Source organism: Archocentrus centrarchus, chromosome 1 (assembly GCF_007364275.1).
Source record: "Archocentrus centrarchus isolate MPI-CPG fArcCen1 chromosome 1, fArcCen1, whole genome shotgun sequence".
Classification (NCBI taxonomy): Eukaryota; Metazoa; Chordata; class Actinopteri; order Cichliformes; family Cichlidae; genus Archocentrus; species Archocentrus centrarchus.
The window spans coordinates 4,416,810-4,431,979 of NC_044346.1; the positions used below are offsets into that span (position 1 = coordinate 4,416,810).

The 15,170-nt window shown below is 39.9% G+C and overlaps 1 protein-coding gene across 2 annotated transcripts in view; it reads left to right on the forward strand.

The window, feature by feature from the left end:
- LOC115780829 (MORN repeat-containing protein 4-like) overlaps positions 1-3,719 on the forward strand; it is a 28,820-nt gene extending 25,101 nt beyond the window's left edge. For both annotated transcript variants that reach the window (XM_030730249.1, XM_030730256.1), the window contains exon 5: positions 1,630-3,719. In XM_030730249.1, the coding sequence (XP_030586109.1) occupies positions 1,630-1,787 (158 nt within the window). In that variant the 3' untranslated portion in view covers positions 1,788-3,719. The remainder of the gene's footprint in view (positions 1-1,629) is intronic.
- The last annotated feature ends 11,451 nt before the right edge of the window (positions 3,720-15,170 follow it).

Here is a 15,170-nt window from a genome sequence, read left to right on the forward strand (position 1 = left end):
CGTTCCTCAGAGATTTTAGACAATTGACAGCATCACACAGTTGCTGTAGATTTGTCGTTTGCACATCCATGATGTGAATCTCCCATTCCACCACAGAGGGCCTCTGTTGGATTGAAATCTGGTGACTGAGGTGGCTATTTGAGTACAGTGAACTCATTGCCAGTTCAGTTTGAAATCATCTGAGCTTTGTGACAGGGTGCATTATCCTTCTTGAAGCAGCCATCAGAAGATCAGTAAACTGTGGTCATAAAGGGAGAGTCATGGCCGGCATCAATACTCAGTTATTTTGTGGCTGCTCAGTTGGTACTAAGGGGCCCAAAGTGCCCCCCCCTCCCCACCATAACACTACCAGTAGCCTGAAATGTTGATGCAAAACAGGATGGATCCATGGTTTCATGCTATTTATGTTAAATGTCACACCCCTGTCTCATCAGACCAGACGACATTTTTCCAATCTTCTCTTGTCTAATTTTGGTGAGTCCATGCGAACTGTAGCCTCAGTTTCCTGTTCTTAGCTGATAGGAGTGGCAACCAGTGTGCTCTTCTCCTGCTGCCATCTGCTTCAAGGTTCAATGTGTTGTTTGTTCAGCGGTGCTCTTCTGCATATCTTGGTTGTAACAAGTTATTTGAGTTACTTCCTGTCAGCTCAAAGCAGTATGGACATTTTTTTCTGGCCTCTGGCATTTCTGCCCACAGAATTGTTGCTCATTGGATATTTCCACTTTTTTTGGACCGTTCTCTGTAAATTCAAGATACGTATGTACAGGAAAATTACAGCAGATCAGCAGTTTCTGTAATACTCAGACCAGCCCATCTGGCATCAACAACTACGCCACATTCAAAGTCATTTAAATCGCCTTTCTTCCCCATTCTGATGCTCATTTCATTTTTATCTGAGGTAAAGTATCAAGTTTTAACCTTTTTAAAAAGTCATTGTATTATTTTATTTTTTTTTTGTGCTTGAAGAGAAATACCATGATCTCCCAAACCCTGAAACAATTTTTCAACATGCTGGAAACTAAATTGATTTAATCTCTTGTTGCATCACATGGAACCAGTTGCTTAGCTTAGCACAAACACTGTAAGCAGGTGAAAACTGCTCTCCTGGATGTGCCCGAAGGTAACAAAAAACAGCTGCCTGTCACCTCATTTAAAGCCAAAGCTAACACTTTGTTTCTTGTTTGTTAAATCTGTACAAAGCACAAGCGTAAAGATGACAGTCTGTCGTTTTAGGGGCTGTTAGGTGACGGGCTACAAATAACCTGCTGGAGTCCCCACTAGTTGCCAGGCAACTTCTCCCAAAGATGTGAAAGCAGCCTTCAGTGGCAAAGTCTGTGCTGTGTACATGGACCATCCACCCTTTGAACCCCCTCCTTCTGACTTCTGTGCAGCACAAGAACATGACACGCTGCCAGTGAGCATTAATCCAGGCAGCAATTACATTTCCTCCTAAAGCAGGCAGTTATTTTCAGAGACAGAAAATTCAAAACAGTCCATAAAGGCAGCCAGATCTGACACTTCTGGCCATGTGTCACTTGTTTGATGAAGTGAGTTGTATGGCTGTTAGTCAGGTTACTCTGTACCTGTTTGCTTTGATAAAATGCATGATGAAGATTTTATGTGGTGCAGGAGTGCTGGTGTTTGTGGACGGAGGCCCCGGAGGAGGAGGAGGTGGCAGCCACGAGGGCCTGTTTGAGACCAACCAGTTGATGAAGCGAGAGAACAGCCAAGGAGCCGTGCAGAGGGCGCAGGCAGCAGCTGCCAAGGCCCGAGCCCTGGCCATGTGACGTGGACTACATCACCCACAGTGCCCCAGTACCAGAATCATCCTCCCACCACCACCCTCTTGGTTTGATCTGCTTAATTTTTTATTTTAGTACTCTTTGGTTCCTTCTCATCCACATTTTGTTTGACTGCTAGGTTAGCTCACAGGATTTTGTTCTGATTTAGCTCTCATTCATGTAACCTGCAGTATTCTCAGAGAATATGAATGAATGGCTCCAGTAAGTTGTGTTAACACAGCCACTGAATCAGGATCTGCTGAGCCAAACACAGATTTAATGTTCAATTAACACACTGGTGCTAAATCTGTTTCAGGGTCAGTTAACCTGACAAAACTTAGAAGTGCATGTTGACATATTCCAGTAAACACTGATTTGGTAAGTTTTATGTCAAAAGAATACTTGGAGATGTGGGTTTAAAGTGGGCTAAATATAGTTAAAAATAAGTCAAGTTAATTTTATGTTTCATGAGAAAAATGCAGTAGTGTTAGAAAATCCAGGAGAAACCTAGTGAGCCCTTTGGAATTTTCTATATTTCTGCATAAATATGACCTAAACATTATGAGCTATTATCAAGTAAATATTAGATAAAGAGAGCTGGAATAGGCACATATAAATGTATATGAGGCAGATATTTTTTTTCTCATCAGTTCTCCAGCCTATCAAATATAAAAGTCATAACTGGTTAAAACCCAAAGATTACATTTTGATCTGAAAGCTTTTAATCACATCCTCATTAAAGTTTATTGATGTAAAACTCTACAAGGTTTCGAGGTTCCTGTTCACATGCAAGCTTATAGTTTAAGATACAGCTTGTATAAATAAAATTAACAATAATTACAAATCCTGTAGAAATCAGCTGCTGCTTATAGACTGTTCACACATCTAAGCTCCAGCTAAAGAAACTTACATAACAGGTTTGTCTCACTTGACTATTTTTAGTAGAATTAAATATAGAGGAAAAATATCCAAAAAGGTGTCAACAAGCTTACTTCTTACTTACCACTAAATCTGAAATAAATTCAGGGCCGTGTTTACTTTCACATCAAGACTTATTTTGAACATCAAATCACCGAATCAGTGCTTCCTGGGTTTCCTACCTTCCCTTTAAAATGTGCATTTTTTTCCTGACGTCTGATCTCTTATTGGTGCTCTGATGAGAAAACAGATTGTTCAGTTTGAGTCAGAGAAATGGCAGCAAGGCCTTGGTTAGAGAAAATGTGAGCAATGTTTGGTGGTTCTTTTCACTCAGTGCCGTTACAGCTCAGTCTGATTACAGAACAGCAGGAACATCTTCCTCAGTGCCAACCACACAGTGCCAACCGGCTGCAGCTGATCCTGAATCAGTGGCTTATTATCAGAGAGGAAGCTGGGGAGGTGGAGGATGGGGATTAATGGTGGAGGGGAATGGGAGTGCCTGCATTGTCGCAGGCTGCAATAATGAGTGCAATTTCTGTTTTGGAGGTGCAATTTGATAATAGCATGCAATTTCTGTCTGAAAGCAAGATTTCCCTTCCACCGGCTTTTATATTTGGAGGTGAGGAGCTGCCTGTTCTGTCAGGAAAAAAAAGGCTTTGTAGGTGAAAAGGAGGGTCATCTGATGAAGGAGAGGCTTCATGTCAAACGACTTGAAGGGTTTCATTGGTGAAACATGTGGACCTTTTTCTATGTGAAATTTGAGCCATTTTCTAAGCAAAAGTGTTAATATTATGCCTAATTTTTTTTTATCAGGAAATTCAAAATGTCAAGATCCTTGCACCAAAAAGATATTCTTTGTGTATTTTTGCTGTGAAACTCTTCCGTTAGTGCATTCTTTCCAGCAAGGTAAAACATATTGTAATCTGCTTTATGCATGTTTCTTTTTTACTTAATCAGTGATGTCACTTTTGAGTCTCTGTTGATGTTTACAGTTTGTATGTAACTTATCTCCCCACCCCTCACCCCCTCCCCCACACACAAAAAAAAAGAACCAACACATACCTTATGTGCATCATACCTGCTGGAAATCAGTGTCCATCTATGTAATGAGACCGGTGGTATATATATATATATATATATATATATATATATAATGTGTGTGTAGTCGTACTGTTGTGGGTGGTGATCTGGGCATTAAATGTGAAATGGAGTTAAGTGTCAGTTACGTGAATGTTTCACAGTGCAATTAATTTAGGATGTGGTTTGGGGGCCGACGTCTTCCCTGCTGACCAGTTTGACAGCGACATCAAAAAGAGCTGAAGTGATGGAAGCGTCTTACAGCTTTTAATTGGCTTTGGGATCCAGACCGAAACTGTTAAATGCATGTGACTAATGCCTTTAACAGATGTGGTATTCAGGGGGGGTGACATGGGTTGGGCATCCACCAGAATTATCTTTAGTTTTATTCACTGAATTATTTCAAACCACAATGTTGTGACTATGTTTATAATGAATGTTTTTTCTGTATTTAACTGAGTGATCCCATGCTCCTTCATCGTCTGAGAAAACAAAGAGGATAACGAAACCCTTTAAAATGCACCTTAAAACCTCAACTTGAAAAGTTGCCATTTGATATTAACATGAACCACTCTCGTCTCTCAGCATTAGCAAAGTTACACTTTTCAATATGGACATGACTGAATTCACTGTTTCACTGTGATGAGTGTTAATCAATAATGAAGGTGCCATATAAATCCACCCTGAAACTAAATTCACAAATTTCCTTTCACTTCAGACAGTTGAGTAAAACTGAAAGTCATCGAGATAATTTATCAGTTATACTGAAGGGAATGGTTTGTATTCCATTCAAGTTACATGCTGTTAAAGAAGCTGGTTGGAACCTTACAAAAGGAGAATGTCTTAAATTCAGAATCACAGGGGCGATGCAGCGCTTAGTGCTCACCAGATCATCCAAGATCACTAAAGCTACACAAATACTTTCATAATAATAGTTTTGCTAATAAATAGTTCTGCATTTTGGTGCCATTTCCACATCTGTGCCGAGTATGATGCTAATACAAGAGTAGCTTACCTTAGCCCAGCTGAGCTGGCTGTGTTCAGTCTTACTTACGCTTTTAATTAAATTTTATTTAATTAAAAGCTCAATATTTTATAGACAAAGCTGCTCTACTGTTTTCATGTTATTCTCTGGCTTTGTGCTGAGATACGCTAAACACCGGGGAAATTAATGTCAATCACCAAATTTGACTCTGTCAGCTCTGGACTGGACAACAATACAGAGTACTTGTGAAATCCTCGCCCATTGCTTCATCTTTAAAACAGTGATTGAAATCATTCAAAGCCTAAAAGTCCCTGCTTTGTCAAACAGGTTTTATTCTGTACATAGGACAAAATCTGGAAATATGGCGCTCCCTACATTTCAGCAGCAATGTTGGTCCAGAAACACCTTTCATACTTTGTCCTCCTTATCCTGTCGTGTACGTTACGTTTTTCCTGATTCGTGTTATTGTAAAATTATTACATACAACCTGAACAGTTACTGCATTAAAGTCACTGTAACAGGTTAGATTAACAAGACTCACCAGTAATGGCAACATGATGACAACTTGAACTGCAGCCGAACTATTAGTTACTTCCAGCTGTTTGTGGAAGTTTTTCCTTTACTCCTATTTGCCTACATATCAGACAGCAGCAGGATCCATATGAACATTTCCAAAGCAAGCAAGTCACATTTATGCATGTGGCACAACAGCAGCAACTGTCTTTATTTCTTTTTGTCAGCAGTACAAACAGCACATTGATTATTATTCCTTACTGGGGCTGTTATGTTAAAGGACATTATTGGGTAACTTTTTTCCTTCCGCAGCATTAGCATCACTTCTTCGCCCAAATTACAGTATGATCAAATAAATACAATAATTACTGAATATTAAAATTGGCAGCCTGTGATCAACTTTTAATTAGTAGTTACCTCACATATATCTGTCCACTGTGAAGCTCACTTCAAGTGGTAGCTGTAGTTCGGCAGTGCTGCGGTTTATGTGTATATTCTTAAAGGGAGAGTACGTACCAGCCTATTTGGATCACTCATCAAAATGTAAACATAAAGAAAAAGAACACCAGCAAAGTTCAGGTAGGATATTCGTTGCTAAAGGGTGGAACGAAATTATGTGAATTTAGTTTTAGATGGGATTTCAAGCAATCTGAGGACTTGATGCCTTTTAAATGGGTTATTTTAACAGAGAAATGCCATTTTTGAGGCCAATTTTCTTTTTCTTTTTTTCTTTTTTTACTGAGGCTCTGTGACTGTTTCATTTACACCAGGAATCCATTGTTGTTGTTATTCCTTGTGTCTTCAGCTGCATGTACATTTTGATATTTTTCTCTGTGTGTTTCAAGAGGCAAAGCCCAAGTCTGTAAAAAGAGAAATTGGCACTTAATTCACAAACGTATGAGGAATGGAGACATAATCAGTGTCTATAATTTCATTAGTTCCACAGTATTTACTTCTCACACTCTTTCACGCAAACACAAACACACACGCACACACACTTACGCTTACACTGTCCTTATGTATGGCACAAACACAAACAAGCCCATTACCATAATCACCACTATAATGAGAAAATAGGGCAAGAGCAATCCAGGGCTCTTTAACAGTTGTTCAACAAGTGAGCAAATCAACACTGGTTATAAAAAAACGACACATAGTTACTTAATCGAGTGCCTGAACAAAAACCTTCTTCTACTGTGCTGCGAATGCTCTGAATACTGCCTGACTGTTTTACTTCGTTTTTCTTAAGTCTTACTGCTTTTTCTAAACGCCGTTTGTCTTTTTTTTTGTTTGCTTAATAAAGGGAGAAAAAAAAAACAGAGTGTGGGGTTGAAGGACAGTGAATAACCAGTTTATCACACTGGTGAGATTATTGCCTGATGAGTAACAACCAACTCGCTGCCTTCACTCACAGTACGCCTTCATATTTGTTTTGTGTATTTCAAATACCCTAGAGATGGAAACCGAAACATGAGATGTCACTGTATCTACGTGAAAGTTTTTCACAATAATATGTGGGTTTTAGAATTTTTTTGATTTTCAACAACAGAGGGAGAAGAAATGAAACGGCTCAGGTCTTACATTATCTTCCTCTTGAGAATTTATTTTGAAATACGCACTGAGAATACACAACAATAGCTTTTGTTGAAGTAAAGCTGGTTTCTTTAAAGGGACACTCCAGTGATTTACTTTGAAATAACTTGCACTTGTTTTATTTATGGTTGTAAAAGCCTGCATAAAGCCTGTAAAAGTTGCATAATGGGAAATTTAGGATCTGGCATGTTGGGGCGTGATCCACACTAGGGACGTATGGCTGGCCTACAGAGAAAGTATTTCATGCATGGGTTTCAGTCGTGCATCTGATCTCTGATGGAACAGACATGCTCCTGTTTTAATCAGTTCAGCTTTCTATTTAGGGTGCACAGCAGTTTGTGTGTTTTATTTGGTGCATACGTTTGGTGGCCAGAAAGGTGTGTTTGTACTTCAAGTCCATTTTCTTCCATTTCACGCGCATAACTAAAATCTGAAGCCAAGTCGCTGAAAACCCGCACCTCCATACGGCGTAGAAACAGACAGAACCCCAGAGCTGCTAATGTGCTGCTTATGTTATGCCTCCTGTGTTGACACGGTTTAAAGTCAGGACATGTCAGCCTCTGCTGATTGAATTTCAGCCATTTAAGTGCAGTATGAAATTGCTGGAGTACCCCTTTTGAGGGAATAATTGTTGAGCCATTAAAAGACTGAACGTCTCACAGTTCTGTGTGCTGATAGAGACGAGAGCACTTCTGCTAATTCAGTCACAGTGAACCTGCATATAGAGGGAGATTAGATTTGTTTCAGGAATGTTTGCTCAAAGAAGCCAATCAACAGAAAGTAAATGGCATTTACTATTTAAGGTAAAAAAAATAAAAGAAGTTATTTTTCAGCTGAAAATAAATTACCAACCTTGTTAAAAGGAACTCTGACTATTTCAGCTTGTGGCCTCTGCTGTCAAAATACATGAAATATTTTTATTATTTTAGAAGCAGAATGTTTAGCTTATATTGTGACTTAAGAAGGCTAAACATTGTGTTGCATGTGCAATGCATTTTGGGTCAATGACGTAATGTCCTTGCACTCCAGAGCTATTGTTCCAAATGTCTAACAAACTGGAGGTTTAAGTATTTAAAAAAAAAATTGCAGTGTGCTGCTTTTCATTGCAATTTAGAGTTGAAAAGAAACAAGAGAAGGCTTTACAGCTTTCCTGTTGGAGAGGAGAAAGGGGTGGGAAAAGACACCGCACATAAGACATGCAGTTAGGTTCTAGGCACCGATCTCACTATCAAACACTATCATTAACAGGCTAAACACCCTTGGATAGTGTAAAAAGGGCTTTTAAAAACAGAAAATTTAGGAAATATTAGCTTCTCTCCTGCCAGGCAGGAAACCTTTCACTGCAGTCATAACCCTCATGGAGGACAGTTTGTCTGTTTCGCTCGGTAATCCTTGGGCCTCAGTCACACAGGCCTAGAGACCAGCTGGCAACAGCCTAGCAACCTCCAGTCTCTAGGGAAAAAGGTGTAGTCCATGACCAGGTGAAGTGGTTGCTGTTTGTTTTCAGGTGAAATCAGTTGCAAAGAAGGTGTTTTATGAAAAGCCTATTGATTGCTTTGGTCACTAGCAGGTTGCTGCAGTCACCACCATCAGTAGTTTGCATGAAAGATTGGTCTGGAGACGCTTACTGATTAATGAAAGTTGAAAAAGTGTGACACAAACTGGAACTAGTGACCATTCACTGTCAAAAGTAAAAGTCTTTACCTCTGAAACCAGCATGATTCAAAAGACACAGCTTTTACTTTAGAGGCCAAAGGTCTCCATCACACTCTAAACAGTTTCACAACTGCTTAGTGAGTGGTTGGTTAGTAGTTTATGGAAGTCTGCATCTTCCATACAAACTACCAGCAACTGTGGCAGTCTGCTAGCAACCAGACCAATTGCAAGGTTTTCAGGACAGTACTGTATACGTCTTTGCAACCAGTTTCACATAGCAACAGCAAGCAATCTCCTTCAACTACTCGCCACCCAGGCAATACTAAGTGTTCTGTAGGGACCACTGGTTGCTTGGCGGTTGCCAACCGGTCTCTGGGTTGTGTGATGAGGACTTTAAGTATTCAGTTTTCTCCAAGTAAAACTGAAAGTCAGATTAATATAGACACATCAGTTGGCCAGGATTTTTGTGAAAGCGGATCTTTTTCTCTATGGTTGTTACACTCAGGTTAAAATTAAAAAGGCTTAACAGAAACCATTCTGATCAGTATTGTCAAAGTCATAGTCAGGGTTCCTTTTATTGTAAGCAAAAATACAATCTCAAAGGTGACCTGGTGTGTTTTTCCTTATATTTTGTCAATTATACTGTTTAAAGTTTTGCATAATCCGTGCGAGCCAAAGGCTCAGGTGTCAGACTGCTGTAAATAATACGTTTCAGTTTTTCTGCTCTTGTATCTGTATGATATCAGTGAGAGCAGAAATCATGTAAATCATGCAAAGGTACTACAGCAGAGTCCAAGAATCACAATACAAAGCTAAAAAAAAAAAAGAGTAGCATAATAGGTCCCCGTTAAGGTCCATTTACTAGGTTTTCTGATGTTAACCACTCCCCGTGATCTTTATCGGGAGATTAAAGTACATTATGCATTTTTATTTATTTTTCCTGTCTTTGACTGAATTCAATTTCCTGAGACGGAGCGGCTTACATTGTGAAACTAAGTTCACAAGAGAATTTAAGATCAAAGGTCAACTTGTGACTTATCAGAGGTTTCAAACATGCCTCCTTTCAGGTGTCATACTGTAAATAACCTACATGTGACCAGCATTTTAGCCTTTTATCAAAATTGAAGGAAAAAGTTTAAACTGTCGTAAATAAACATAATTTTTTTTTCCATTTTGATGAAAAATAAACAAAAGCTGTTGTTGACTAAAATCAAACCCGCAGACAAAGTTGACGACTGATGCCAAAACTTACCTCTGTAAAGAAAATATTAATAACTGGCACTTTTTGCAGAAATCTTCACAGATGCATGTTTCCTGTAGCTTCATGTGGGGCTACATCCCTGTTTTAGCACCTTTAAGCACTGCAAAAACATTTGGAAGCCGACACTGGCTGATGTCACGAAGCCATAAAGTCACTTTGTGTTGTTTCTGATGAATTTGTTGCAAGATGATGATGTCGTGGAAACAAAAGACAAATCATTTGGTATTTTAGATGGAAGTGAAGCCACAGATAAAAATAAAAAATAAAAAAACAATAAAGAAAATGCATGAAACTGAACCAGATTGTGAGTCTTTTGTGAGTGTGGTGTGAGGGGCCGCTGGGAGACATGAAACACTGGAATGGCAGAACAATGAAAGGTGCGCACAACCGCAAGTCAACACACATAAACATGCAGAGACATATGGAAGGATTTTGAACTCTGATCACACATCTCGGCAGGTCTAACGATTATTTGTGGAGCTCGGCTGTCAGAAACCCACCTCCGCCCCTCCCCCTGCTTCGTCCTCCCCTCCCCCCACCCACTCTCTGCTCTGCTGTCACTAAAATAGCTTTAAGGTGTGTTTAGGTTGGACTTTAACCCCTCCGCCTGTTTCGTCTCCTTGGCAACCGTCCAGAGTTCCCTTAATTTGTATCATCTCAATCCCAAGTGCTGCAGCAGTTTTGCCTATTTGCCCCTAATCATAGAGCCTGTTTCCATGGCGAAGTATTTAAATATGCTCTGCAGATCATTTTCATGTAACAAACCACAAGTAGAAGATGTACATGCATGTTTGTGTGCATTTCTTTTGTTCCTAAAAGTGAATCCTTCCTCTCTCTCTCCCCCCACCCCCAACCTCATGGTTCATATCTGACTTGGATTTTAAATTTCATTTTCCAAACATCATCGCTCCTCTTCTTCCATTCTGTCCCTCTAATTCCACAGAGAGGGATCTCCTGTTTTCTATTTCATGCTTCCCTTAAAGAGAAGGGGCTTTGTCTCTTATCTTATCAGTGAAGCTTCACGGCTCCCAAAAGCTTTGGCCATGTTTAGAGAGGAAGTGCACGCAGCATACTGATAAGAGAGGCCTGTCACTGCACATATAGCTGCAAGAAATAATAATAATAATAACAAAAAAAAAAAACTGGGAGTATGAAGAATTGGTGAGGAGGTGGGGGGGTGCACATACACAAAGCGTGGATTTTGCCCGTTTTTAATTGCTCTACAACAACACATTTGGGAGTTTGTGTATGTGTGTGTTTGAGTGAATGCACGCATGCCTGAGTGCGTTGGGGGAGTTATATAATAGGTATATTCATCTGCTAAATAAAAATTTCAGCAGCCATTACTCTTCCGCTATGAGCTGCAGCTCAAGGATGAGAAGATATAGACAGAAAGGTTAGACATAAACATCACCCTGAAACTGGCTGCTTCTTATTCAAATCAGCTGCTTCTACGACCTGACAGCCAGAAAAGAAAACATGAATCTGAGGAGAATCAAATTCACACCAGAGATTTGTCCATTTTTGGGCTTAAATAATTAAATCTGAAGACACTGAATGTCTGTCGGCTGGAAAGATTACACTAGTGTGATCTATAGCAGAGTATATGCGACCCCATGCTATTCAAATCAAATAGATAGGAAATAGGAAAAAATTAATCAGTCATCCCCCAAAATAATTCACTATTCCCAGAAAGGAAAGACAAAAATCGAATCGTTTCATTTAAACTCATTTCATTCTCTGGAGGCTTTTCTTTATCACACGTGGTAAATTAAGACACTGACAGCTGTAACAGAAACTTTAGATTTGTCACTCCTTTCATCCATTTTAATAAACGGTAACTTCATCTACCTGTGCACCCGTGTTTTTCCAAAACTCTTAGACTCTGTCAGAATCTCTGTGGATGTTGCCATAGCCTGTATATAAAAGATGGACTAACACCATTAAGCAGCACCCATTGTTTTTAGTGAATTCCTACTGTAAAGCATCAAGCTGATCATTTGTGCTGTTACTATCTTGGTGTTTTGAAACAGCATGTGACAGGCAATGCTGTGTGTTCATAGGCTAGTGACTTGTTAATCACATGGTAGACTCACCATAATGCAGCACCTGCTTTATCCTCCTGTTTGACCTTAACGGCAACCATAATTTACAAAAACAGCATTGTGTGTCATCCAGTAAGACTTCAATCTGGCTAACTAACTAGGATTTAACTAGCGATCTAGTTAGAAACTAGGGATCATACACTCTTCAGGAAAGAGTTGTGAGGTCACAGATCACATGAACTAACAAGTCATTTTCACAAACTATACAATTAGATGGAAGAGTCACCCTCTGCTGGCCAGTAGAAAGAAAGTCTCGTGGCTCAGTCACGCTGGAATAAAAATAAGACACCAACCTCATTTCAACTAGCTACCAACCTGAACCCATTCAATCAGAAACTGATGGCAGCCTGACGCCATCTTTTCGCTGTTTTACCCCGTCTTGATGCACCAAAGTCACATGATGACAAAGTGGTTGCAGATCCCGTCTTTGAAACAACCATTTGACAGGCAATGAGATTGCAAGTTTATTGCATACAGTTGCAATTATTTTGTTTGTGGCACAGCAGCATAAGCTTTGGCTTCCCTTTTCAGACCTGGAAACTACGTATGTTAATCTTTTATATACAGTCTATGTGTTGCATAGACGTCTACTGACAATTAAGGTACCTTCTGCATTTTTGTTCTCAAGCATGCTGTAAAAATAGTGATGATCATCTTTTGGACATCTCGTTGTCTTTCTATAAATGATGAGATGTTCTTTGTAAGCTTATTGACATTAGCATTACAAAATGTGTGAGTGAACAGTTTCACATGCACAAAAGCTAAAACTGAAAAAAAAATTACTGAGGAGTATGTTTGCAAAGTATTGTACATAAAAAAAACTCCCCAAAATTCCAGTAGTCTGAGCCACACATTAATTTTGTTCCCTACATGATGAAGTCAGGTCTTTATTATAGTTCTCCCTCAAGCTAGTCATCACAGCACGGCTTGATTTTAAGACCAGGACACATTAATTTTATGGTGATATTTTCACATTCAACATGCCACCGCCTTCTCCCTGCAGGTGCTTCAGGCACATGAAAAAAGAAAAACCGGAGTGGAGCAGATTGCAGTAGGGTGAGAAGGATGGAGTTGCATGTGTAAATGCCGGAGAGGAGGAATAACACTTGGGCTCAGCTAAAACACCAGAGGAAACTAGGAGAGGAGGTTGGGGGTGGGAGAGTACCAAGGGACATGAAGACATGATATGCATATTCAACACTGTGAGTCCCATCAAGCAAAAAAAATCCATACACTGATGCTCAGATACATGTAATCCATCTGTTGTAGACTCCAGCAGTTATTTGTGATGAATGGCCTTTTTGTTTTGTTTTTTTCAGTCCAGAATGAAGGTGCTTGAACTTAGGCATTCAGACTAAAAGCACAGTGTAGGTGGAGATTGATAGGGAGAGACAGGAGAGCCAAAATGCATCCTCTCCAGAGCTGTTCCAGCAAATTAAAATTCCAGCACATGCTATTTCTGCTTTGAATTCTGATTGTGGAATATCCATTTTTATGCTCGTGGTACTGTCTTATATGCCACTGGCCTCACTCCAAACCACTTTCTTCAGATTACAGGCTATTTTTGACCTCATGGTTAATTTAACATTTATTCTAAATTCTAAAAAAATGCTGACATGTGCATTTTACAACACAACAACTGATGTTCTCTTAGGCTTTAATGTAGTAAAAGTCATATTTTTCCCTCCACGTCTTTTATGATTGTTTTCCACTACTTTTGCATTTGGCTAGGGTCAGTGTCACTACTGGTAACATGAGGCCATACTTGAGCGTTGAGGAGATGCTGGGAGACAGGCAGTTACTTGAGGAGAGCTGTCCAGGGCCGTATAAGGTCCTGAGGGCCTGACGTCCTCTAGTGGGCCCTGTGTTCACTGTAGAGCCCGATTGGTATTTGCCATAGAATACCAGAATTGGCAGGTCCACCTCTGGCACCCTGTGCTTTTCAATGACGTGAAAGGGTTTGAAGAAGCTGTGGAGGATGTTATGCTGCCTGTAACATTGTTCAGCATGGCCGGTTTGGTGGTGGGTCAGTGATGGTCTGGTGAGGCATATCCATAGAGGGATGCACAGATCTTTTTAAAAACAAAACAAGATGGTAACATGGTAATCCACAAAATAATAAATAACAGACTTATATACAGCTCATGGTCTGTAATAACTCCTGAAGGAATAGAATCTGATGTATGAATCAAAGCTGTTTAACAATGTCCATAAAAAACAACTTAAACTTTTCACAGACGCCTCACTGGTCAGGTTTATAAGTAAGCAGAAGTGATTGTGATTTTTAGAACATTAAAAAAAAAAAAATCCAGTTTTGCTTTTTAATGAGGATCATTCAAAATCTTGCCACAAAAATGTTGGCTATTCAAAGCAATTGAGCAGTCAGTGCTGCTTTTTGTTCCTCTGCTGACGACGGTCTCCATTTGATGCAAGAAATAGGTCATGCAGCTGCTCAATTAATTTTAGATCTGCAACGCCCAGTTTAACTAGTTATTAATCAGGTTGTCGCTACCTTTGTCACTCTCTGAAGCTCCCTGATTGGACCAACCCCCAGCTGCCAATCCCAGTTAGGGCTGAAATCTCACTGTGAAACCTGATATACCTTTGTCAGACTAATCAAACTGGTTTCCTCACAAAATATTTTAAAATACTTCTTCTACTTATTATTTATTCCACTCTCTACCTTTGGTTTTGACCTGCACACGTACATCATCTTTGAGCTCCTTCCATCTGGTTCACAACCCCCCCCCCCACCCCCTTACATCTGTCTTTCTGTCTTATCTTCCTTTCGACCCTTTCTTGTATGTTAGCGATGTCGCTCAGGAACAGGGAGTCAAAGAGTGGTGAGCTGGGACCTCATTATATGTTCAGAAATTTATACATGAACTTAGTCTTCAGATGATTCCTGACTGTGTGCTTCATGTTCGATTCATAAAAGATACCCTCCACACCCACCCACCCCGCTTAAGCAGCTTCTAAGGACCCCATTTGTAACTTTAGCTGGTCTGATCTACAACTCTCACACTGATGTCACCCATTTTATAATTAGTAAAGTAGACTACAATGATAGTATACAGGAGCCTATCCCAGTGCCAAGGGGTGAGAGGCAGGGTACACCCTGGACAAGTCGCCAGTCTGTAGCAGGGCTAACACAGAGAGACAGACAACCATTACTCACATTCACACCTATGACCAATTTAGAATCACCATTTAACCTAACCCCACTGACTGCATGTCTTGGGTGGAACCTGAGAACCCACACAGACACAGAACATGCAGAC